At 43.5% G+C, this 23,653-nt stretch overlaps 1 protein-coding gene across 2 annotated transcripts in view; it reads right to left on the bottom strand.

The window, feature by feature from the left end:
* Positions 1-23,653, bottom strand: part of ALDH1A2 (aldehyde dehydrogenase 1 family member A2) — a 102,916-nt gene that overhangs the window by 38,192 nt on the left and 41,071 nt on the right. For both annotated transcript variants that reach the window (XM_006112469.5, XM_006112467.4), the window contains exons 2-4: positions 11,367-11,471; positions 10,987-11,127; positions 9,329-9,458 (exon numbers count right to left, since the gene is read on the bottom strand). In XM_006112469.5, the coding sequence (XP_006112531.1) occupies positions 9,329-9,458; positions 10,987-11,061 (205 nt within the window). In that variant the 5' untranslated portion in view covers positions 11,062-11,127; positions 11,367-11,471. The remainder of the gene's footprint in view (positions 1-9,328; positions 9,459-10,986; positions 11,128-11,366; positions 11,472-23,653) is intronic.

Below are 23,653 nucleotides of genomic sequence, written 5' to 3'. Positions count from 1 at the left end.
GTTAGGTGATAATACTCGCCTGTGTTTGGCAACACCAAGATAAACAGAACCTCCTCTGACAATATGACAGTAACGGGGCAGTAGCATCATTTGTGTTTTGGTCATCCCCCTCACATCATTACTGCACTACTTCACTTCATGAGGTAAAGCTGTAGTGGATCCAAACATGGTTGTGAAGGCAGCCAAATCACAATTAATTCAATTGGGCTACGTCTACACTACATGCTTCTTGCGCAAGAAGCCTTTTGTGCAAGAATTTTTGCACAAAAACTTATTGCGCAAGAGCATGTCTGCACCTCAAAGCACATCACAAAAGCGATGAGCTTTTGTGCAAGAGAGCGTCCACACTGCATGGACGCTCTTGCGCAAGAAAGCTCTGATTGCCATTCACAGAATGGCCATCAGCACACCTGTGCTTTTTCCCATAGGAGTTTATTGCACAAGAAACCCCTCTGGAGCATCCACACTTGCCTTCTTGCACAATAGCTGTAGCTCTAAAAGCAGTTATGCCTCAGAAAAGGAGGTTTACCTACAGTGGAAAAAGCTCTCTCTTCTGCCGTTTAATTGCCCATTTAATTACGCAAGAGCTCATTTGAGGTGTGGACGCTCTGCAGGTTTTTGCACAAAAACCTTGCAGTGTAGATGTAGCCTTGGGCATAAAAAGCATGTTCTTTCCTCACTTGGCATTTTCTTCCCAGAGATATTGCCAATGCTTGCCATGGCTTCTGCCAGACTCTAGAATAATTGCCCTTTTTCAACAAGTAGTTTAAACATTGGTCCCCCACAGACTTGACAAGTCTGGTGGAAGTTTTGGGGATGTTTAATAAAATATCCTTCAGCAATCATTGAAGACCTGAAATTACACAGAGGATGAACTTGGGAATGCCAAAGGTGCGTATGTAGACTGCCTGGGACACATAATAAAACCGTTTTTTTGTGATGGCAAAATAACTAAGTTTGATGAAGTGAGTCATTTTAACTAAATAACGAGAGTCAAAAATCTCGAATCTCCCATGCTCAAAAACTAAACGGGCAACAATGAAACGTTTACAGTTTTAATATAAACCTATAAAACTCACAGTAATGAAAACACTGCTACTTTGAGCTGGTGTGAAAATGTGGCTAATTCTCACTCACTCTCCCCAGTACTCTTCTAGGAGCTGTCAGAAGGCAGGAGACTGCCAGGGTGAAATCTCTGTATCTGACACACACTTAGGTGAATGAAAGAAGATCCATTTGTGCCAGGCACAAAGGTCTTGACTTTAATCTCTGGAGCACCCGGACCTTTCTGCAAGTGCTTCAGGAGCAGGAGTTGTCACATGACACCCCTGAACCAGAGCTTACTCTGAAACTCCATGGGAGGGTGAATCTGTTGTCCACTAACTCTAGTCATCCCTCCTGAAGGACAAGCTTCCCACTGGGATCTCTTTAAATCAGCTAAATTAGACCCAGTGGAGTACCCCTGGTGGTAGACAGGGCTCTGGTATGTTGTACTGTGACTGTTATTAGACATCTTTGTGTGCATTATTAGCCCATCAGTCACTCTGCAGAAAACACACAGGTCCAGATTTGGTGAGAAAGCAGCCGCTAACAGCCACCAGGAACAGCAGTGAAATCCAAAAGGCTCACCCCTATTAACTACTTTCACAACTTCTAAAAAATTATTGTGTTGGAAGCTATTTTAGAAAGTTACCATGATGGGCTTGTGGGAATGGCCACAGGATTTGCCATTTCATGCCTAGGCCACTGATTCAAATCCAGTCTAAATCAGTAGTAATCAGAAATTGTCCCTGCCTGATGGCTTTCCAGAGCTGAAGTAGGTCACTGTCTTGGGGTATGTCTACACAGCACCCTAAACTCGAAACACTATACACAATTCATGCTATGCAAATTGCATGTCTTATTTCAAAACTATTTTGAAATAGCTTATTTCAAAATTTGGTGCGTCTCATGGCGCCAAATTTTGAAATAGCACGCTATTTCAAGCCATCCCTTATCCTTTGTGCAACAAGGTTTACCAGGATGGTGAAATAGTGGGCCCGTTATTTTGAAAAATATTTTGAAATAACGGGTGGCTTGTGTAGATGCCGGGTAGCTATTTCTGGTATCCCGAAATAGCCATGCAGTATAGTGTCTCAGCTGACACATGTCTGTATCAAAGTTCACGACCTCATTTATTATCAGTCAACAGTATCTTTGTAGGCAGTGAGCAAAGAAACTGGGGATCAGAACATAAAAACATAAGGATAGTCATTCTGAAGCAGACCGAAGGTCCATCTAGCCCTGACTCCTATCTTCCAACAATGGCCAATGCCAGGGAATCAACAGAACAGGTAATCAGCAAGTGATCCCTCTCTTGTTGCCCATTCCCAGCTTCTGGCCAATACAGCCCGATGACAGAGAGCCCAACTGTGCGCCTCTTGCTCATGCTAGCAAACAACTAAAATGAGTCATCTCTTTGGATTCAAATGGAGCATCTTGCAGGAGGGCATGTTCAAAAGCATAAATAAGAACTGTACATAGGGTCCTGCATGTCCTTCTTCCTTCTAGAGTTGGTGCCTCCCAGTCATATGGCAGGGAGATGTGCAAAGCTTGCACTGTTGCGGTCCATCCTGCAGCCATTTGGTAGGCAAAGGACATCAGCCAGACAGCTACTCTGACACCACTCCTATTTTTTTCTATCAAATGTGAAAAACAAACTAATTTGCCCCTTTTTCTGAGTTGCATTAAAGCAAGTGTAAAGAAGAGAGTGTAGGTTTTGTTTTACAATATATCTTCAGCTGGTATAAACTGGCCTAACTCACTAACGTTAATAGAGCCACCAGTTCACAGTAGCTGAGGAGCTAGTCCAGTTATTTTTTTAGTTTTCCAAATAGAAAATCAGATTTATATTCGAGGATGTCTGCTTTGGAATTGCAAAACCTTTCATCGGGGTGGTTGAGCAGATCTCTCTTAGGAGTCAGACCATGTCCTGGGTACTAAGTTTTCACATAAATGGTAATGTGGCAAGTTTAATATGTAACCTTGTACAGTGGCACACACAAATACAGGAAACAGAGATGAGAGATAAAGCCTTGGAAACACATTGTGATGGTTGCATAGATGTAACCAGAGCAGAATTGGTTCTATAATTTGTGATATGTCATGTACTGTAGCTACAGGTGCACTTTGGGCAGCAATAGTTTTATTAATCTAACAGCTTCTAGTCAGGGCCTGATTCTGCTGTCCTTGAAATCAACAGGGTTTTGCAATAGGGAGCAAAGAGTAGAGACTAGAACAAATGTAACGCTGATGAACACTCTTCCTTCTTAGCCACCCCTGTCTCCAGTGCCTTCCTCCCTATCTCTCCTTGGTGTGTAACTGTTTTAGAGAAGAAAAACCTTGTTAAAAATAAACATCAGAGGACTGTAGGGTGTCTAATTCATTATAACATTTATCTTTTGGGGGTGGGAGAAACATATGTAATCTTTTTTGTCTGTTTCTATTGTCATGTCTGATTTCCTTTGACAAGTTGATTGTAATTATGTAAACAGCTATCCCTGGTTAACTCCAGCTATAGCTGGCATAACTAACTTTACATGGGTGTAACCCTACTGGCAGCTGTGAGTTTATCATGGTAACTCAGTGCTGAATCAAGGAGAAAATCCTTATTGGTTAAAAAGAGCCAAATTGCACCCTCAGATATGAAGATGTCACTCACTTGTGCCTGGAGAATCCCATGTTTGCACAAGGATATGGGTACTGGTAATTGTGCAGGTCATTGAGATTTTCACAGAGAGAGGCTTGCTGAAAAAGCAGCCCAAAGGACTCAGACCACTTCACTAACACTCACACAGTTTTGCAGCTGCTTCCCTGCAGTGCTTAGTTGGGTTGCATTTTTAAGGACTGGAAGAAGCAGATATTTGTTCTCCCGAGCTGGCACTGCCTCTCACTCACTGACATAAATTCTGGGCTCATGTGTGAGGGGGAGGCATTTTCTGATAGGGGAAAGACAGATTAGTGAGCAGGATATTTGCTAAATATATGAATTTATGATGTGCTCAGCGCTATTGCGTGTGTCAATTTAAAGTGAAAGCAGGACACAAAGAAATTGGTGGTAATAGTCCCTTTAATTCTTACAGAAGAGTTTTTACCTGGTTTTACAGTGCTTTTTTTTTTTTTTTTTTTTTTTTAGTGAAAATACACTGACCTCCCACACATTGCAAACCATAGAACCTAACTCTCCCACTCCTATCAAAGACCCACAACCTCTAGTTTAGTTACTGAAGATCGACCCTCCGGAGGTCAATCTTCTAGTGTTTGATTTAGTGGGTCCAACTTAGACCCATAAATTGAACACTGAGGGCAACCTCTGCTGGCGTCCAGTATTCCCACTGTGTGGATGCCACCACGGCTTGGCTTACGATAAGTTGACTCTAACTACACATTTTACATAGGTCTAGTATAGACCAGGCCCTGATGTCCTCAAACTGTGATTTAAAGGCTTCAGGTTACAAAGATTCCACCATATACTCTTGTTCAAACCAGCAAGTGACATATGCCCCAATCTGCAGAAGAAGGTGAAAAAAACCTTCTGGTGAAAAAACCAGATCACTGCCAATCTGGTTTGGAGGAAAATTCCTTCCCAACTCCAAACATGGTGATCAGTTAGGGTATGTCTACACAGCAAAGTTATTTCGAAATAACTTTACCAGCGTCTACACAGCCAAACCGCTATTTTGAAATTAAATCAAAATAGCGGAGAGCTTATTTCAACATAAGAACGGCTGTACTGGGTCAGACCAAAGGTCCATCTAGCCCAGTAGCCTGTCTGCCGACAGTGGCCAGCACCAGGTGCCCAGAGAGGGTGGACCGAAGACAATGATCAAGCGATTTGTCTCCTGCTATCATTCTCCAGCCTCTGACAAACAGAGGCCAGGGACACCATTTCTATCCCCTGGCTAATAGCCTTTTATGGACCTAACCTCCATGAAATTATCTTGCTTCTCTTTAAACTCTGTTATAGTCCTAGCCTTCACAGTCTCCTCTGGCAAGGAGTTCCACAGGTTGACTACACACTGTGTGAAGAAGAACTCTCTTTTATTAATTTTAAACCTGCTATCCATTGATTTCATTTGGTGTCCTCTAGTTCTTCTATTATGGGAATTAATAAATAACTTTTCTTTATTCGCCCTCTCCACACCACTCATGATTTTATATACCTCTATCATATCCCCCCTCAATCTCCTGTCTTCTAAACTGAAAAGTCCCAGTCGCTTTAACCTCTCTTCATATGGGACCTGTTCCAAACCCCTAATCATTTTAGTTGCCCTTTTCTGAACCCTTTCTAAGGCCAAAATATCTTTTTTGTGGTGAGGAGACCACATCTGTACACAGTATTCAAGATGTGGGCATACCATAGTTTTATACAGGGGCAGTAAGATATTCTGGGTCTTATTTTCTATCTCTTTCTTAATAATTCCTAGCATCCTGTTTGCCTTTTTGACCGCCGCTGCACACTGTGTGGAAGTTTTCAGAGAACTGTCCACGATAACTCCAAGATCTCTTTCCTGATTTGTCATAGCCAAATTAGCCCCCATCATACTGTACGTATAGTTGGGGTTATTTTTCCCGATGTGCATTACTTTACACTTATCCGCATTAAATTTCATTTGCCATTTTGTTACCCAATCACTCAGTTTGATGAGATCTTTTTGGAGTCCCTCACAGTCTGCTTCTGTCTTGACTATCCTAAACAGTTTGGTATCATCCACAAACTTTACCACCTCACTGCTTACCCCTTTCTCCAGATCATTTATGAATAAGTTGAACAGGATTGGTCCCAGGACTGACCCTTGGGGGACACCACTAGTTACCCTCTCAATTCTGAAAATTTACCATTTATTCCTACCCTTTGTTTCCTGTCTTTTAACCAGTTCTCAATCCAAGAAAGGACTTTCCCTCTTATCCCTCGGCCATGTAATTTACACAAGAGCCTTTGGTGAGGGACCTTGGTACACCTCATTCAATGAGGAATAGTGCCAATTTTGAAATTGCTATTTCGAAATAAGCGCTGTGTAGATGCTTATTTTGAAAGAGGGGGCCTCCAGCCTTTCCCAAGGTGACCTGGTAGCCACAACCAAGAAAAATCTTCTCCCTCCCCCCCTTAAAGTGGTAGACTCTGTCCACAGTGCCTGTGCCAGCTCCAAACCTGCCAACCCAGAGTCAGCAGTCGCTGCATCTGACCCAGTGGCCCCAGCATAAGTCAGGCAGCCAGTGCCAGCCAGCCCTCCACCGCTACCCAGGACCAGTCTGCCAGCTCCCAGGAGCCTGCCAAGGGCCGGAAAAGGTGGGCACCTGTCTGGTCCAGTGTAGACATCAGGGACCTAATTCAGGTTTGTGGGGGATGCCCCCAATGTCCATGATCTCCGCACTAAATGGAGGAATGCAACCATCTACAGGCAGATGGCTGCCAGTCTGGCCACCAAAGGCCACATGCGAACCCAGGAGCAGGTTCACATGAAAATAAAAGAGCTGCAGCAGGCATATGCCAGGGCCACAGGGGGCAGCTCCCAACCAGGGGCAGACCCAGACCACTGCCTCTATTTTGATGGCATGGACCACATCCTGGGGGACAGGACAGTCCGTGCTCCCCAGGTGGTCCTCGACCCTGGGGCAGAGCTTCCTGCCTCCTGCTGCTCCAGCCCCTGCTGCCTCCCCAGCTACCACTCCTCCTCTCACTCCTTCTCCCCGTCCCGCTTCTTCCTCCCCACCCCCCTCACACCTCCAGGGATGCCGAGGCCCCCGCATCTGCGGTGCTGGGAGACAGTTGGGCTGGCGAAACCCCCAACCCTGAGCCTTGAGCTTCTCCTCCCCCTTCCTCTCCTTGCCTCCCCCTGCCAGCTCCCCCTCCCACCTTCTTTCCCCAGTCTCACCTCAATTTCATCCCCCCCTCCAAACCCCAGCTTTGTTCAATAAAGAGGCTTTGTTGTAATGAACACCTGTGTCTTTTATTGTACAGCAGGAAGGGGGGTTAGGGAGGGGTAAGTGGAAGGACGTGAGGGAGGAATGAGGCACAAGCCCCCAGTGGGGCACACCAGGGAGACTGTTACTGCCTGCAGAATGTGCTGCCAGGCTCGAAGCAACATGTCCAGGAGACGCACCAGAGTGTCCAGGGGCGGCTCCGGCTCCCTGCTGCAGAGTGCTGTGGTGTCGTGAGTGAGGGCAACCAGAGCACGTAGAGAAAAAAATGCTTTGCTGTCCCTCAGTGAGGTAGGCAAGCAAGCAAGCAGGGAAACCTTAGAACCAGCTGTCCTGGGAGGTCACTTTAAGCACAGGTCTCAGATAGCCTCAGGAAGCAGCCACACAAGGTAACTCCTGGCCTGATGCCCTGCCAGAACCGGTTCTCGCCAGCCTTAAATGCGATTCAGCATCCTATCAGTGTTGACACACTATTTTGAAATAGCAAAACGCTATTTTGAAATGCATTTTGTGTCTAGACGCGTTATTTTGAAATAAGCTATTTTGAAATAACTATTTTGAAATAAGCTATTTTGAAATAATACTGTAGTGTAGACATACCCTTAGACTCTGAGAATGTGGGTGAGACCCCCCTGCCCCAGACAGACATGTGGGAAAGAATTCTCTCTAGTGACTCACAGCCCTTCCCATCTAGTGTCCTATCACCAGCTACTGGAGATATTTGCTAATTGTAGGCAATCTCATCATAGTTGACAAATTAATATACATTCAACAGAAAATGGAAAGGGAGTGGGTTGTCAGCTAAAAATAAAAGCTAAGAAAACTCCGTTACATTTTCTTATCTCTTTACTAAAATAGAAGAGCAGAGCAATTTATTCCCCACCACTTATAACCCAGTTTTTGTCCCCCACACATTATTAACTACTGATCCCATTGTACATCAGAAGGAAGCAGATACTATAACAGGGTATGTCTACACTACCCTCCTAGTTCGAACTAGGAGGGTAATGTAGGCATACCGCACTTGCAAATGAAGCCCGGGATTTGAATTTCCCGGGCTTCATTTGCATAAGCGGGGAGCCGCCATTTTTAAATCCCCGCTGCTTCGAACCCCGTGCAGCGCGGCTACACGGGGCTCGAACTAGGTAGTTCGGACTAGGTTCCTATTCCGAACTACCGTTACTCCTCGTGAAATGAGGTGTACCGGTAGTTCGGAATAGGCACCCTAGTCCGAACTACCTAGTTCGAGCCCCGTGTAGCCGCGCTGCACGGGGTTCGAAGCAGCGGGGATTTAAAAATGGCGGCTCCCCGCTTACGCAAATGAAGCCCGGGAAATTCAAATCCCGGGCTTCATTTGCAAGTGCTGTATGCCTACATTACCCCGCTAGTTCGAACTAGCGGGGTAGTGTAGACATACCCACAAAGAGTATCTTGTATTTATGAAAGTTTCTCTTAAATTAAATTACAAACTTTCTCAAAGTATCTGTGAATTTGGATCCAATTTAACTCACAAGTAAAATGGGTTGGATAGTCACATCCTGGTGCATGCTGGGTATTACTAATCCCTATTTTAAACTACACAAATTATCACAACTAAGACTGTTTCTACATTACAACAGGGATCAATGCTCTGAGATGGATCCATTGGTGGTCAGTTTAGCAGGTCTAATGAGAAGACCCACCAAATGGACTATAGATTGCTCTGCAGTAGTCCTCTGTACTCTACCCCCAACAGGAAGAGTAAGGTAAGTCAATGGATGAGTTATTCATGTAGCTGGAGCTGCTATACAATAAAAGACACCTTTTGTCAACTTTCTTGGTAGTATAAACATAGGCTAAGTCCACAAGGGGGGAAACACAGGGGTAATAGAGGTAAAAAGTAAGGAGCAGCTTCATTGGGAGAGATACATGAAGGATTATGCACAGAATATGTCCAAATTGTGTCTATATTTTCAAATGCGTCATGGTGCACGGTATTCATTTTGACAAATATATTTTAATATAGATATCAAAAGCTATCTGTACTCTCCCTCATGGTACACATACATAGGGTCCCAAACATTCCCTTGAATGTGAATGAGAAGCTTTCCATTGACTTTAGTCATGGTGAGTGATCTAGTTATCTAGTCCTTCCCAGGACCAGTTTAATATTGTACCCAATAGCATATTATCTAGTGATTTTTCCAATCAGATTTTCAGAAATCTAATGGTAGGGCTTCCTGTACCTTCTATGAGAAGTCATTCCATAACCTAATAAGATCTCCTGGCTGCTCTCTTTTGCCCAAGTGTGTTTGTACAAATAGAAACAACATTCTAAAGAAGAAACATATTGTAGGTAGAATCTGATACTTCTGTGAATTCTACTTACCCACAGGAATGGTCATTCCATGAATCTTGTCTGCCCAACCTGCATAATACCTCAAGGTTTTGGTGACTCCTTGAAGATCTACATAGAAAGCTTGCAGGAAGGGTTTACCACTATTCAGCGATTCCATGGTCTGGAGGAAAAGAGAAAGTGAAGAGAATATAAGCAAAGTAGCACAGTAGGCTATGCAGACTGCAATACCACTCAGGTAATGACACTAGTGTCAGACAAGCAGTAATAAGGATCAAACAAGGTTTCCCTGGTGTAATTTTATATCAGGAGCTTCACAATAGCTAGGAAGAGCTCTTTTTCACTGCTACCATTGTTTTGGGGGTGGGAGTGTGGCTATGTTTCTAGGAACAAAGACTTCTAAAGAGTTCCATGGCAAAACTTTTGTTGAATATTTCAACTGAATTTGAAACATACAGAATTTTTCTTGAAAACTCCTGGCAATTTTTAAAGCCCCCTAAAATTCCTAATCACTCACCTAATAATCACTGCTTTGGTTTAAATACGTATATACAACATTTATTTAATCAGAAGCCAAGATAAAAATGTCTGTCAAATTAGATTCTGCTATGTTCAAGATAACAGTTGAGAAGGGGATCTTTGTAACCCCACAGTAACTATTCATAAAGAATAGAATGGACATACTCCTCTTTATATCATTGATGTGAATACAAAATATTCTCTAAATGGCTGCCAAGACCCCTGCTGAGACCTGGGCTATCTATAGTGTACAGCTACTTTATTTATTGCCATCAGATAAACACACTCTCCTCTAGGGAAGCTCAAAATTTCACAAGCTAAGAACCTTATTTTTAATTCAATATTCCTATTGCCAACAGTATATTACTAGGCATCCTCTTAAGAGTCCCTAAGATTGAACAGAAGCCAATAACATTTTCTTAGATGCTGAGTAGCTTAACTAACTTTCAACAGTTCCCATTATCTAATAGAAATTGTTATGCATGGGCTCAGTGGAGATAAGATAGCAGGTATAACACATGGCTAGGTACAGACAATAAATATAATTTGTATACAGAAGAGTGGGGGCCTAATTTGGCACTGATTTACACCTCAAACTGAAGTCAGTGGCATTGCCTCTGATGCAATTCAGCAAAAAAAATTGGCTCTGAACATACAAATCAAATGACAGGCAGAGTGAGCTTGGTTTGTTGTCCATTTCCTTCCCTACATGGCGATTTTACACCACACGCTGGTAGTAACATGATTTAACTGTTGACAAAGCTGGAATTAAGATGTTCATCAGCTTAGTTCAAAGCACTTGACATGCGGAAAACAACATTAACAATACTGCAGCTTATAAGCTTAAGGTATGTGCTAAATGGCATCATTTCTAAACTGTGCATTTCTGGTTCTGAACTGCATAGCATTTCATCACTCATTTTTTACATAAAGCACAAATTGCTTTGTGCAGTTTTCCTTTTTTATTTTATAATATATAAAGCCAAGTTATAAACACATGCGCACACACACACAGATACAAGGCCCATTGGAGTTAATGGGAATCCTGTTCAGACATACTAGCCAATCTTTTGCCAACATTACTCACATTTACACATCTATGAACTTATTTGCTCCCAGAATGTAAAGCTCACAGATTAAACAATTCTTGATTGTCTCCCTACACCACTTACAGCAAGAATTGCCCTGTCTCTTTCAACCAAGTCCGCTAGTTTATCCAAGAGACGGCCTCTTTCCGATGCATCCATTCTCCTCCACACCGAGCCTAGAGAGAAAGCAAGGCGAGCTGCCCTCACTGCTTTGTCCGTATCAGCCTGTCGAGGAGGAAGGAAGAATAAAGCCCTGGGGTAAACACTGACAGAGGATTAGTTGGTATCTGAAATTTCCTAACACACAATATCTCATAATCATACCAGGGAGGCGGGGGTGTAGGGGAAGGGCAGGCGTTATTTAAAGATTGGTCTGTCATCAGTAGGGATTCCACAGTGGAGTAGTAAGAGGTGTAAATTTTGGTCTAGTGTACATTTCTAACCATTTTACAGGAATTCTTTACCTTGTCGGCTTCCTGGATCTCACAGATCTGCTCTCCTGTCGATGGATTATACACTGGGAATACGTTCCCACTCTCAGAATTTTGCCACTCATTATTTATGAAAATCTAGAATGGGGAAAAAAAAGAAGGAGAAAAGGCACTTTAAAGTTTTGAATAATTCTGTAGAGCCTTCTTCCACAAAACTTTAGTGAGGCTCTCACCTGAGTAAAATGTTACTTGCTTGACTAAAGTAACAGTAAAGCCATCAATGAAGGACTCTGGCACCAAAGTGCTGAACTCATTTCTGCTTGACTAAAAGTTACAATGTTCAAAAGTTAAGAAAAGAGCCTGATCTAGCTATCATGGACATTGGGGTGCCGAAGGCCTACATCCTCCAAAGGGAAGTAAGCTCTTATCTTCCATTGATTTAATTGAGTATCTGGGCCTACATAGTATGGTTGAAATTGATTCACCCACTGTACAAAGAAAAAAAAATCACAAACAACCACATCATGGGATCATAACCTTGAAACTACCAGGACTAAGTGGATTAGTCACTCAGATCTCCATCTCAGCAAGTCTCCTAAAGCTTGTCACTGAAAGAACCCAGTCAATGTTAAGTAACCTCAAACACCACAAGTCTCCAAGAGTCAATCAGTTGATTATGACCAACTTGCAACACAGAATTAAATGTGTCACATCTTTGCATGGAACAATGGACATTACTGTTAAGTCCTGTTAGCGACAATATGATCTTAATTGTCACAGACAAATCAAATTCAGATTCTAATTCTACTGATCAGTTTCTATTTTAGCAAAATGGACTATGTTTGGTAGCTACATAAATAAGGCTTCCACATGTCTACTGCATGACTTTGGAGAACACAGTCCAAATTGTTATTAGCAAATGTGAAATATCCCCTTACAATAAGTCACTTTAGGGAATAGTCCTGACCTCAGTCAAGTCAATTAAAGTTTTGCCATTGACTTTAGTGGGGCCATGGTTCACCCCTAGACAAAAGTGGCAGGAGGAAAGTTCATAGCCCCTTTCCTGTGTTAAAGAGACTCAGCATCAATCCCTCTGTGCACACAGGGACCAATCCTGCAAAGTGCTGGCCACCAGCCAACTTCACCAGGAGGCTTTGACACCATGAATGATGAGGCACATACTTGTCAGAGTGTTCTCTAAACTGTAGGCATCACTACTTACTCTTTATGGTTTATATTAAGACTTTTAATGGCAACTGATTTTTCTGGTTCGCTGGGAGACGACAGTGTGGCACATGGAGCTTCTCGTCCCATATAAAGAGCCAATCAGAATTGCTTCCTTCCTCTGGGGCCCAGTCCACCCCAAAAGGGATGCAGAGCACATGGAGCCATGCTCTCTCATGTGTGCTAGCCTGCAGAACAGGAAAGGCAGGCAGATGGGAGTATGTTGCACTGCTGAAGATAACATTTCTGTCTGAGCACCCCATGTATGGCGTGAGCACACTGCAATTTACTCAGGGTTGTATTCACCCTGTACATTCCAACCATGAGTAAAGCACTCAGGATAGAGCCCTTCATTCGTAACAGGAAACGTCTATGTCACTCACAGGAGAAGCTGTATATTTGTTTTTGTGTAGAAATCTGCAGAATTCGAAATTCTGAGTCATGAGTCTGACATTTTGCTGCTGGTAGAAAAGCATTGGGTTGTCTCTGTTAGCACTGTTCTCACCATTGCCATTACATCACCCAAATACAAAAACTCACTTGTGACTAGAGCACTGATGCTGGATGGAAACCATAAGTTTCCTCGAGTTTTCAGGGTGAACCCTTCAGAGCATTTGCGCTATCCCATTTCCACATCCCCCCCTGAAATTCTTCATGAAATCCTGTCCATTTTCACTGGAAAAATACCTGCATTTGGCAACAACTGGCCCACTTTTGAGTTTCATAGCCAAATAGCATGAATTCATGACACATTTCATAGCCTTCTCGCTTCTTCACATATCAGCTAACCCAGACTGCTGAGCCTGTTCAGATAAAACTGGTCCTTCCTATTTAAGCAGCATAAACATCATAGCCTCAGCTAGGCAAAAGTAATAGGTTGACTTAATCCCTCCCTTTGATGGTGTAACTGCCATTGTAGGAGTTGATGTGCTGACTTCTCTACCTGGGAATAAAGTAAAGGTATTGCTGTCAAACTGACAAATGTGCCTCTGAAGCTGTGCTCTGGACAGCCAACCACAGAGCATGGTTAAGAGAGATGGCCAAGGACCCTGACTTCTCTGACAAGGGATGTGCTTGGATGATGGGGCTGCACAGATATAACAAAATGTGGGAAAAAAGTTGGTGTGACAAAACCGTTGCCTTGTTTAGTGTGGATGGCTCTGTAGGCAGTAAGCAGGTTGTTATATTTTATGATTTCCTCTGCCTCATCAGCCAGCAAGTTGATTTAGATCTCATGGGCACATATTGTGATGGCCTGGAAATGTCTTTTAGCTATTTACGTTCTCAAACATTTCCCTGCTTATGCACTTCTGCCTTATTCACTAAGAGTATGTCTACACAGTAGCATTATTTTGGAATAACTGAAGTTATTCCAAAATAACATAGTGAGCATCTACACTACAAGCCTTAATTTCAAAATAATGTTGAGCTGGAAGACTTCTTACTTTGGCTCATGGTAACTCTCATTTCATAAGGAGTAAGGGAAGTCGAAGGAAGAGTGTTCTTCCTTCAACTTCTTGCTGTGTAGACAGTGCCAAAAGCTGAAATAAACCCTTTGGACTTAAGCTACGCAATTGACGTACATGAAGTTGCATAACTTAATTCGACTTAAGCCCTGCTATGTAGTACCCTAGTATCCTAATATATCAAAGACCTCTCTTCAGAAAGTTTAGGTTTCTTGCATCACCACTTGAAACCGATTGTTCCAGCCATAGCATGTGACAAAACATTATGTATACCATTTCAGGCAATCACCCTTTTGACCGAGAGGATACAAAGGTTACATATTGATCCTCAACTGATTGTGTGTATTTTAGGGCTTTAACAGGATCCTTGAATAGGCACTGGACATTGGCATTAGTGGATATCTGGCTTGTGAGGAGTTGGGAAATGCGGTGAGAACTGAGCAACAACTAGTCTTTGGTCTGAATTTGATGGTGCTTCTGCACCACCTAAGGCCTCATAAGATCTTAATATTCAGACATTTCTGATGACAATGTGGTCAATTTCATTCCTGGCATATCCACTATTTGAAATCCAGATAGTGAGATGTCTATAAAGGTGCCTAACCAGGAATTCATCCTAGACGAGCCCTGTGCAGCATTTGTCATTATTGAGGAACCTTAACCAAAGCAAGCAGTTTCATAACCAGTTTGATCACAGCCAGTCACAGCACTGAAATCTCCAAGAACCAGCAGTATATCATATGGTACAGTTGACTGGACTTTTCCTGCTAGTCGGTGGTAGAGTGACTCCTTGGCACAGTGCCGTCATGTGCCTGGCTGTCCACCTTTAACAGGCTTCTAACATCCTAGTCACAAAACCAGACATCTCTCCCTGCTCTTTGAGGGATGAGGTCCTGGGAAGATGGAAAACACATTAAAAACACGTGCTGAATCACACACATGCTGATGACTGTCCAGTGCTATGTGACCTGGCAAATCACATAGCTGCACAGCCAACAATGAACACTAATCATTCATCACTCAAAGAAGTATGAAAGGTCATCCAAAAGTTACAAAATGGACAGGCTGCTGGATCTGATGGCATTCCACCCTAGATATGCCAAGGGACCTTTGAACAAGTGAGTACCGGCCTGCATCAGCTGTTCCTAAGTGTGAGCATCAGCAGAATAGAAAGATGGCATCAGAGTGTCCCAGTGCAAGGCCAAAGGCAGGATCTCACACCAAATGTAGCAACTGTAGGCCAAGTTCATTCTTATCAGTCCATGGAAAAGTCTTCACTTTCATTCAGCTCAGCAGGATGCAGCCACTCCTTAACAGACACCATGCAATCAGATTTCATTGTGGGGTGATCCACAATGGATGAGAGACTTACCCTTTGGCTTCTGGCTGAGCTGCACTTCCACTTAACGTGGAACATATCAGTATCAATGTGGGTTTCAGTTCAGTTGGCAAGTCAGCATTTTGGTTCACACCCGCACACTGAAAAGACTTGGTATTCCAGATGTTTTGCTAAATCTGGTGTGTGCCAGTGTAAGAGAGCACATTTGTTCTCATTTTTCACAGTTTCTACTCATCCTCAGCTGCCTGGCAGGGAGGCATTTTCGCCCTAGCACTAATCTGTCAAACTCTCAAGAGGATATTAGGATTTGCAGCTCCACATGTTGGTCAAGAACTGTTCACTGGCCAAGACTATGCAAGCAGTGGTGCCTTATTTGTGACAAAGAACTTCAGCCCCCAGTCTTCAAGATGTGGCCAGCAAATGAAAGCACCTCATGAGAGAAGGGCAAAGTACAGAACGTTGGAGGTAGGCCACCAGAATGTTTGGCGCAGGTGAGATTGAGTGTCGACTAACTAATTTAAATACCTAGACTGTTAGCAGACTTTGAACAGTCACACCAATCTGGACTTTCTCCAACAATTAGGTCCTACTGTCTCTTGCATGAATTCCATGTCTAACTTATGGAAAAACCATCTTTGCTCTGAGATAGAATCTATCAAACCTGTCTACTACCTGTATTGCTATATGGATCAGAAACCTGGACCTGCTTAAAGGAAGACATGGAGTGACCAGAGGCATTTTATATGCAGTCATCAACAAATTCTGAGGATAAAGCACACTGTGCTCTCAAACTCTTCAACAATGTGCAAAGTTTTCCACACCCTGGACCTGATTGCTAGGACATCCCAGAGATCTGTGGATTTTCAGGATTGAGCCAGATCTGGGCTTTTCACTACTCAGTGCCTAGTGTGACACCACCCATTGAGATCACTTTGGCTGACGCATTGGTCCCAGGTGACTCTGTGTATTTAACAATGATGATGATATGTACCACAAAGTTCCCTGGGATTTTGAACTTTGGTGAAATTCATGTGATAACAAATTGATCCATAATTCTAGTTTTCCCTATGCAAAAATCATATGAAAGTAGATCTGTCACTGAGCTGGCTTCTATTAGAGAGACTAGGATCTATAAGTCTACACACATGGGTTGGAGCCAGGAATTCCTCAGTTCCAATAATGGCTTTCACAATGGCTTTGGGCAGGTCACTTTGCCTTCTGTCTCAGTTTCCCTGTCTATACTGCAGAGCTAGTAACACTTACTTGCTTCTCAGGGGTACCAAAGGTTAACTAGGCAATGTTATAACTTGAAAAAAGCACCAGCCTCAGACATCTTTGTAACATTGAATCACTGAATATTGAAACAGATCATATAAGGCTAGTCTGGGAGTGAGGTAGTGAGAATGGTACTGAAGAGATAAGACAAAATCAGAGACAAGGAAATTCTTAAAGAGAAAGTAAAGACAAAACAGTAATCTTAGAAACATCCTGGAGAATTATAAAGTATTGCTATTTTAGAAAACTCACTCAAGAAGCTAAAGAGGATTCCCTGACATACAACATAAATAAAGGCTCATAAACAGAGAGAACTGCATAAGACAGTTTAGAGGGCCTGATTTTTTTCTAAAGTTGAAGGTGAGACTTGCACACACACACACACACACAAATTATGCACACAAATGGGCAATTACAAGAGCAAGATGGTTCTGCATGCCCACAGAGTTGCTGGACTTCAGTTTTCTGGGTTTTTATGGACTGGGCCACTGGGAAGTAACTAATTAATTCTGAATGACTCGATGTGAAAATATTGTAGAGCTTATGGCTGTGTGTTCTATACTCCCAGTGGCCCCCAGCACAGAGGGGTTGAGTCACAAATGGTTCCCTACCCCCCTTAACCACCTTTTAGCCCTGGAGAAACCTCCCTTACCCAAGACCTACCCTGTTCACTTTTCCTTTTCCTAGACACATTTGTGGAAGACCTGCCTTAAGAGCAAAGGAGTTCCCGCCTCCAGCAAGAGCTTTGTGGGCAGTGTCAGTAGCAGGGCAAAGCACTTTTAGAACCCCCAACTGGTCACATAAGACTCCAGACAGCCTTTCCTCACTGCCAATTAGCTGCTAGCCCACAACTTCCTCCCATTACTATCCTTCACATTCCTTTTCCTTGCAGTCCCAATCTCTTTGCCCTGCTCCTTTCCCTCCTGCCATATTGTCACCTTACTCTTCCTTCCTTCCTTCTTCTGCTCCCCTACTTCTAACAAATTCATCCCCTCCACCAGCTTCATCTTCCTAACATAAGTAAGTTTGGGCCTAACATGGCATTTGGCAGCTATCAGGGCTGTTCATAGGGCGACGCAAGGCCTGGGGCAACCCCCACCCTCAGTGCCCCAGGCATGGGGATCAGGGCAATCCCCACTCCTACTCCACACTTTCCCCTAAGTCCACTTTCCCCTGGTGCAGGGCAGCAGCAAGAGTCTTTTCTTCCCTCTCCTCCCCCCCCCCCCACACACACTAAAGGCAATGGAAAGGCTCCCAGTCAAATCCTTTTAACATAGGTCATAGCCAGTTCTTCTTCCTTCTGTAACCTCAGCGCTGGTTTAAAAATATAACACTAAGAAATGACAAAAATATGCCCGATTAATCCAGTTGGGGGATTACCTAGGGGCCTGGTGCAGGGCAACGGCAAGATTCGGAGCGATCCATCAGCCTGCCCACTGAGCTCAGCTTCACTGTGGCAACAGGAAGTGGAGGACCCAGAGAGGGTGCTGACCCCTGCTGCTGCCCTGCACCAAGTCCCCCCAGCTAATCCTCTAGTCTGCCCTGGGCCCTGCCTATAGGATGGCTAGGTGGCCACTATGGGGCCCCACGAAGCACAGAGCATGGGGTGGCCATCCCAAACCCACCTATCTGCCAGCTGTTGTTTTGTTTGGATATTGGATCCCCCCTTGGTCTGGCATGGGCATTTAGACTATAAGATGTTCAGACCACGGTCTGTGTTTTCCTGTGGGTTTCTACAACACCTACACAATGAGGCCTTACTCCCAACTAAGACATTATGGTGCTAACCCAACAGAAATTACAAACACTCACCATCATCTGTACTAACAGTATGAGCCGGATTAAACGGGCATATTTTTGTCACTTCTTCACGTTATATTTTAAACCAGGGCTGAGATTGCAAAATAAATAAATAAAAATAAATGGCTATGACCTGTTCAGAACTAGGATTTTGGTGACAGCCTTTCCAATACTGTTAGCAGACTTTACCTCAAGCTCATACCTTGGGGAGGGGAGGAAGGGGCAGGTTCTCCAGAAGCAGATGGCCAAGAGGTGACAAGGATGTTTGTGCAAGGTTATAGAGTGCACAGAGACATGAAGTCTCTTACTTATTTTTTTCTCTGCCTTGAAAGAATAAAACATTTAGACTGAATAAAAGATGTTGAGATATGTATGTTTGTGGGGAGGAGTGGGGGAAGTGGGGAGGAGAAGGGAGAACAGGGAGTGGAAACATCAGTTTGGTTTTCTTCCCGGATAGAATTGTTCTGGTTTTGTAAAGAGCTTTAAAAATATGCCACAATATGTCCTCCTAGGACCAACAGCTATCATCAAGTTCAACAGGATATGTATTGTATACAGGCAGTCCCCGGGTTACGTACAAGATAGGGACTATAGGTTTGTTCTTAAGTTGAATTTGTATGTAAGTCGGAACTGGCTCCAGATTCAGCTGCTGCCACTGAAACTGACCAGGGGCTGACTACAGGAAGCTGGAGGCAGAGTTGCTCTGCCCCCAGCTTCCTGGAATCAGCCTGATCAGTTTCAACAGCTGCTGAATCTGGAGCCTGGGACAAAACAGCTGGGGCGCTGCCCGGTAGGTTCCCACAGGACCAACCCGGCAGCACCCCAGCTGCTCTACCCCAGGCGTCCCGCAACAAAAGCCTGGGATGCTGGGGGAGGAGGGGAGCGCACTAGCTGCGCCCCCTCCCCCCCCCAGCAGACCAGGGAGACCCGAGCAAAGCCGCACAGGCGGAGGGACCCCGCTGCCCGTGCGGCTTTGCTCCTGTCCCCCTGGTCTGCTGGGGGGGTCCAGCAAAGCCGCTGGACCCCCCCAGCAGACCAGGGACACCCGAGCAAAGCTGCCCAGGCGGCGGCTTTGCTCAGGTGTCCCTGGTCTGCTGGGGGGGTCCAGCGGCATTGCTGGACCCCCCCCCCAGCAGACCAGGGGGACACGAGCAAAGCCACTCAGGTGGCGGCTTTGCTCGGGTGTCCCTGATCTGCTGGGGGGGGGGGGTCCAGCGGCTTTGCTGGACCCCCCCCAGCAGACCAGGGAGACCGGGAGAAGCTTTTCTCGCCCCGGAGGACACGGGTGGAGACCCGCCGCCCGTGAGCTCCGGGACGAGAAAACCCCCGTTCATAAGTGCGGATCTGACGTAAGTCGGAGCCGCATAAGTCGGGGACTGCCTGTATATTATTAAAATACATTTCAAAGCAGGGACTGGATGTGACTACATGGAAGTCACAAAGCTAACTGGAAATACATGGTGTCATATTTGTAATGAGTACCCCCATTTATCCCCATCGTGTTTAAAAAAGCAGCACCGGCAAAGATTTTTTAGATAGGACACAGGAAAGATCTATTTGGCATAATGTTAAAGTAGAAGACGAAATAAATTGCTACTGTTAATGGTTAATGTTAGTTTCTTCCTGTTCCACTTTCTATAAACAAGGTAATGCCTATACAAGCTCATTATTGTAAACTGAGCACATTTAAATTGGCAGTAAAATCAGAGTATTTACTCTAGTGCACATATAAAGTACCTCGTCCAATGTTTTGGACCAGTTTCAAGTCTTGAAATCCAGCAGCTGGCGGCTTTACAAGCAAAACGTTACACTTAAATAACTCACTTTTGAAAGTTTTAGGTGTTCTGTGTCAGGTAGTACCATTCAGCAGACATTCATACCACCAAGACTCAGATTCTTTTGCAATAAATTTGCATTCACTGGAGCTTTTATAACTCTTCCAGCACTACTGACTCCAATGGCTGTTGATTAAATGTATATATTCTGTACATTTAATCTGACTTTCATTATGGCCACTTCATAAAAATGCCACGGAATGGACAAGTGATGACACATTGCAAGAACAAGGAATCCCTGCAAAGCCTCAAATTGGGTTTTTTTCTTCCTTATTTATAGTGACCATTGTAGTGGCTTGCTCTAAATCAGGGAAAATATTTGACAGCAAATGTTCCTATCTATGGATTATATATAACCCATCCTAAACACCAGATGAAAAAGGGATAACCCTAGGAAAAGAAAGGCTTTCTTCCATGTAAATCATGCTACAAATTGGACAACACCCAGCGAGCTCATTGTTCAACCTCAATTGTGAAGGCTATTCACATTTACTATTCCCCTGGAATCAATGTTAATTAAGGCTGAGTGAGGCCATAAATCAAGCCTTGGTTTTTACAACTTAATTCAGCATTAAGCATATATATTTAAATAAAAGGTAACTGATTAACCACTTGAGTTTTCCAGGAGTTGCTGAAGTAATTTGTTTTTGTTTGAATCCTAGTGTTCACTTTTGTGGTTTGCAATAGGAGAAAGAATAAATATACAGTATGTCATGTATTAGCTATGTGGCACTGTGAGGAGTTAAGGAATCTAGCCCTCTGGGTGCTGTCAATGAAACTTTGCCAAAGTGTGAGGGGGGAGGAACAGTGGAGAGATTTTAGAAGCAACAAGTGAGCATTAAGTTAGCCATCTACGCTCCTTTAAGTGAGGACCTCAGCCATTCATGGATGTCAGATCACTAAGAGAAAACAGAAACTCTCCTGTTTTATTCATATTCCTTGTCAAATAGCCCACAAAACTATCCAGGACAATTAACTGACTAATCATAAATGAAGCTTGAAAACACCACTCTTAGGTGAGCAAAGTGGATTTTGATCCCCCTACTACAATGCTACAATGCTTCATTGTTTAAATGAGGAAATCAGGCAAGCCTTATACTCATTAAAAATGCAACAGTCCTGATGCTGTAAGGTAACAGGTAAGAAAGGTTGTTCTTCACTATTCAAAGTGCCATCCACTCACCATAAGGTCTCAATAAGAGGGTTCACTTGCCCAGCTCTTGTGACAAGCCCATGACATGTTCCCAAAAGAACAAGGACATTCCTGCTGTCATCAGGGATGGAGAGAGGAGGAGGGAAAAGGGGGCAAATTATACTTGAGTCTTGAGCTCAACCTTCCTTCCTACCCCCTCTCCCTTCCCCGGCCACAAAAGCATCTGTAACATCTAAGTAAAATGAAATGGGTGGGGAAGAGTCTCCATATTTCCCTCGCCAGACCTGGGTGTTATGGTTAATACTCTCATTTTCTCTCTCTCTCACACACACACACGCACATGTGCACAGACAAGTTTTAATCCAGAACTTTGAATGCATAATGGTTGCTCCGTTTTGTTGCCTGGGGAATCTCTTCATTAGTAGGGCCAAAGTCTTTGGTTAATCATGTACAAATACCACTGACTTCACTAAGCATTGTAACTAAGGAAAACACTGGCCCATTGATTAGGTCACATGGCTGTTTCAAATATGAAGGTATATTTAGAAAAACAAAACATGCAGACTCATCCTGAGTATTATAGAAATCAAGCAATGGACTTCTCAGTGCCATCCAGAGATACCAAAGACATATAATCTCAGTTCCATTTTTTTTTTTTTTTTTTTTTTTGATCATGCATTCTGGCACATATGGTCTGAGTTTTAAAGCCAGTGAACGCTGGCATCAATTGGATTTGTGAATATTCATCATCTCTGAAAAGATCAGGTAGTGGTAGCTGTTTTAGACTAAAGCAAAGCAGGATGAGCTTCATGAAGAAAACATTGTAATAGCCCAATTAACTCGTGGTCTGTCCCAGTTGAGGCTTGATAATTATTAGTAATAATGTTCACCTCAAAACATAGCTGAAATTCATTTCTAGAACATGAGCAGTAAGCAAAGTTATGTTTACAACCTCCTATTAAGTAACCCCCTCCCCCAACCTACAAAAATATGCTACAAAGCTAATATCTTCTATGCTGCACTTAATGGAAAGAAAATTGTTTTTGTTGAATTACAGATTCCTTCTGATGTTTACCCTGGGGCTAACTCTGGCTTTGGGAAGCGGAACTGATTTTTAAATCCACCAGGGATTCCTGCATGTTCATTGCCTCTCTTGTTTACTGTCTTCTCTAAAAATATGCAGGAACAATAGCATTTGAGTTGTTTTAATTCAGAAGAGCACTCAACACAGGTGGCAACGATGTAACTTTTCATTTCCTTTTTTTAAAACATTCTTAGATGATGTGCTAGTGAAATGATGATTTACATTCCTAATTCGATATTGCTTAGTGATGATGTCATCAGACATTTTCTACAGGCTCCCCAGGTGCACAAGTCAGAACCTCAGCCAGTGGACAGACAGTGGCCTAGCATTCAGCCCCTCTGAGATGGAATTATTTTCCCATGGCTTTAATAAACAATGTTTTTGTACTTTTGCAGATCCAAAAATGTTTTTTTGGTACAGGAAGAGGATTTTAACATCCAAATAATAATGGCTTCCCACAGGAGATATGGTTCTGGATGAATGGAGGAGTGAATGGGAATTTCCTAACTCAATTGATTTAGTAGCTGGTTATAGTTTCGTTCTATCAAAGTGATCCCTTTTTCATATGTGGCTTTTTTCCTTGGAGAGCCTTCAACGCCAAGACTACGGGAGGGGGGGCATCAGATGCCAAAGTACTTTGTGAAGAAATCACAGCTGTTTGGCCCTCAGTATACTCTCATAGCTGAAGGAATTAAAAAATACATAATAGCACTTTCTTGGGGGTGTGGAGAAGAGACAATTTTAAGGCACGCAAAACATCCAGCAGCAGCTTTCCCTTGGTAAATGTTTCATAACATCACCAATACTGGGCACCTGTACCTCAGTCTGGTCAGGAAATTTCATATCCTTTCCCATCTCAGCAACCTCATTTCCTCCCCTTTGGACACATTTCAGGAGTCCTAACGGCTAGTCATTTGGAAAGGAATGAACTAGAAGGGATTGCCAATCAGAGGTGCAGCTTGTTTGTTTTCTCAGGCTTTGTTTTCTTCCACTTTTATGGCTGCCTTGATACAACAAGCCTCCAGCATTCTAGACAGTGTGTGACACGGGGCATTTCTGTGATTGACTGGGAATCAACAGGTGGCTACAGAATCCAGGAAAATCGATAGTTTATAAACTGCTATTATAATGGCAAACTGCAATC

Source organism: Pelodiscus sinensis, chromosome 14 (assembly GCF_052426305.1).
Source record: "Pelodiscus sinensis isolate ZL-2025 chromosome 14, ASM5242630v1, whole genome shotgun sequence".
Taxonomy (NCBI): Eukaryota; Metazoa; Chordata; order Testudines; family Trionychidae; genus Pelodiscus; species Pelodiscus sinensis.
This window is presented reverse-complemented; position numbering and strand designations above follow the sequence as displayed.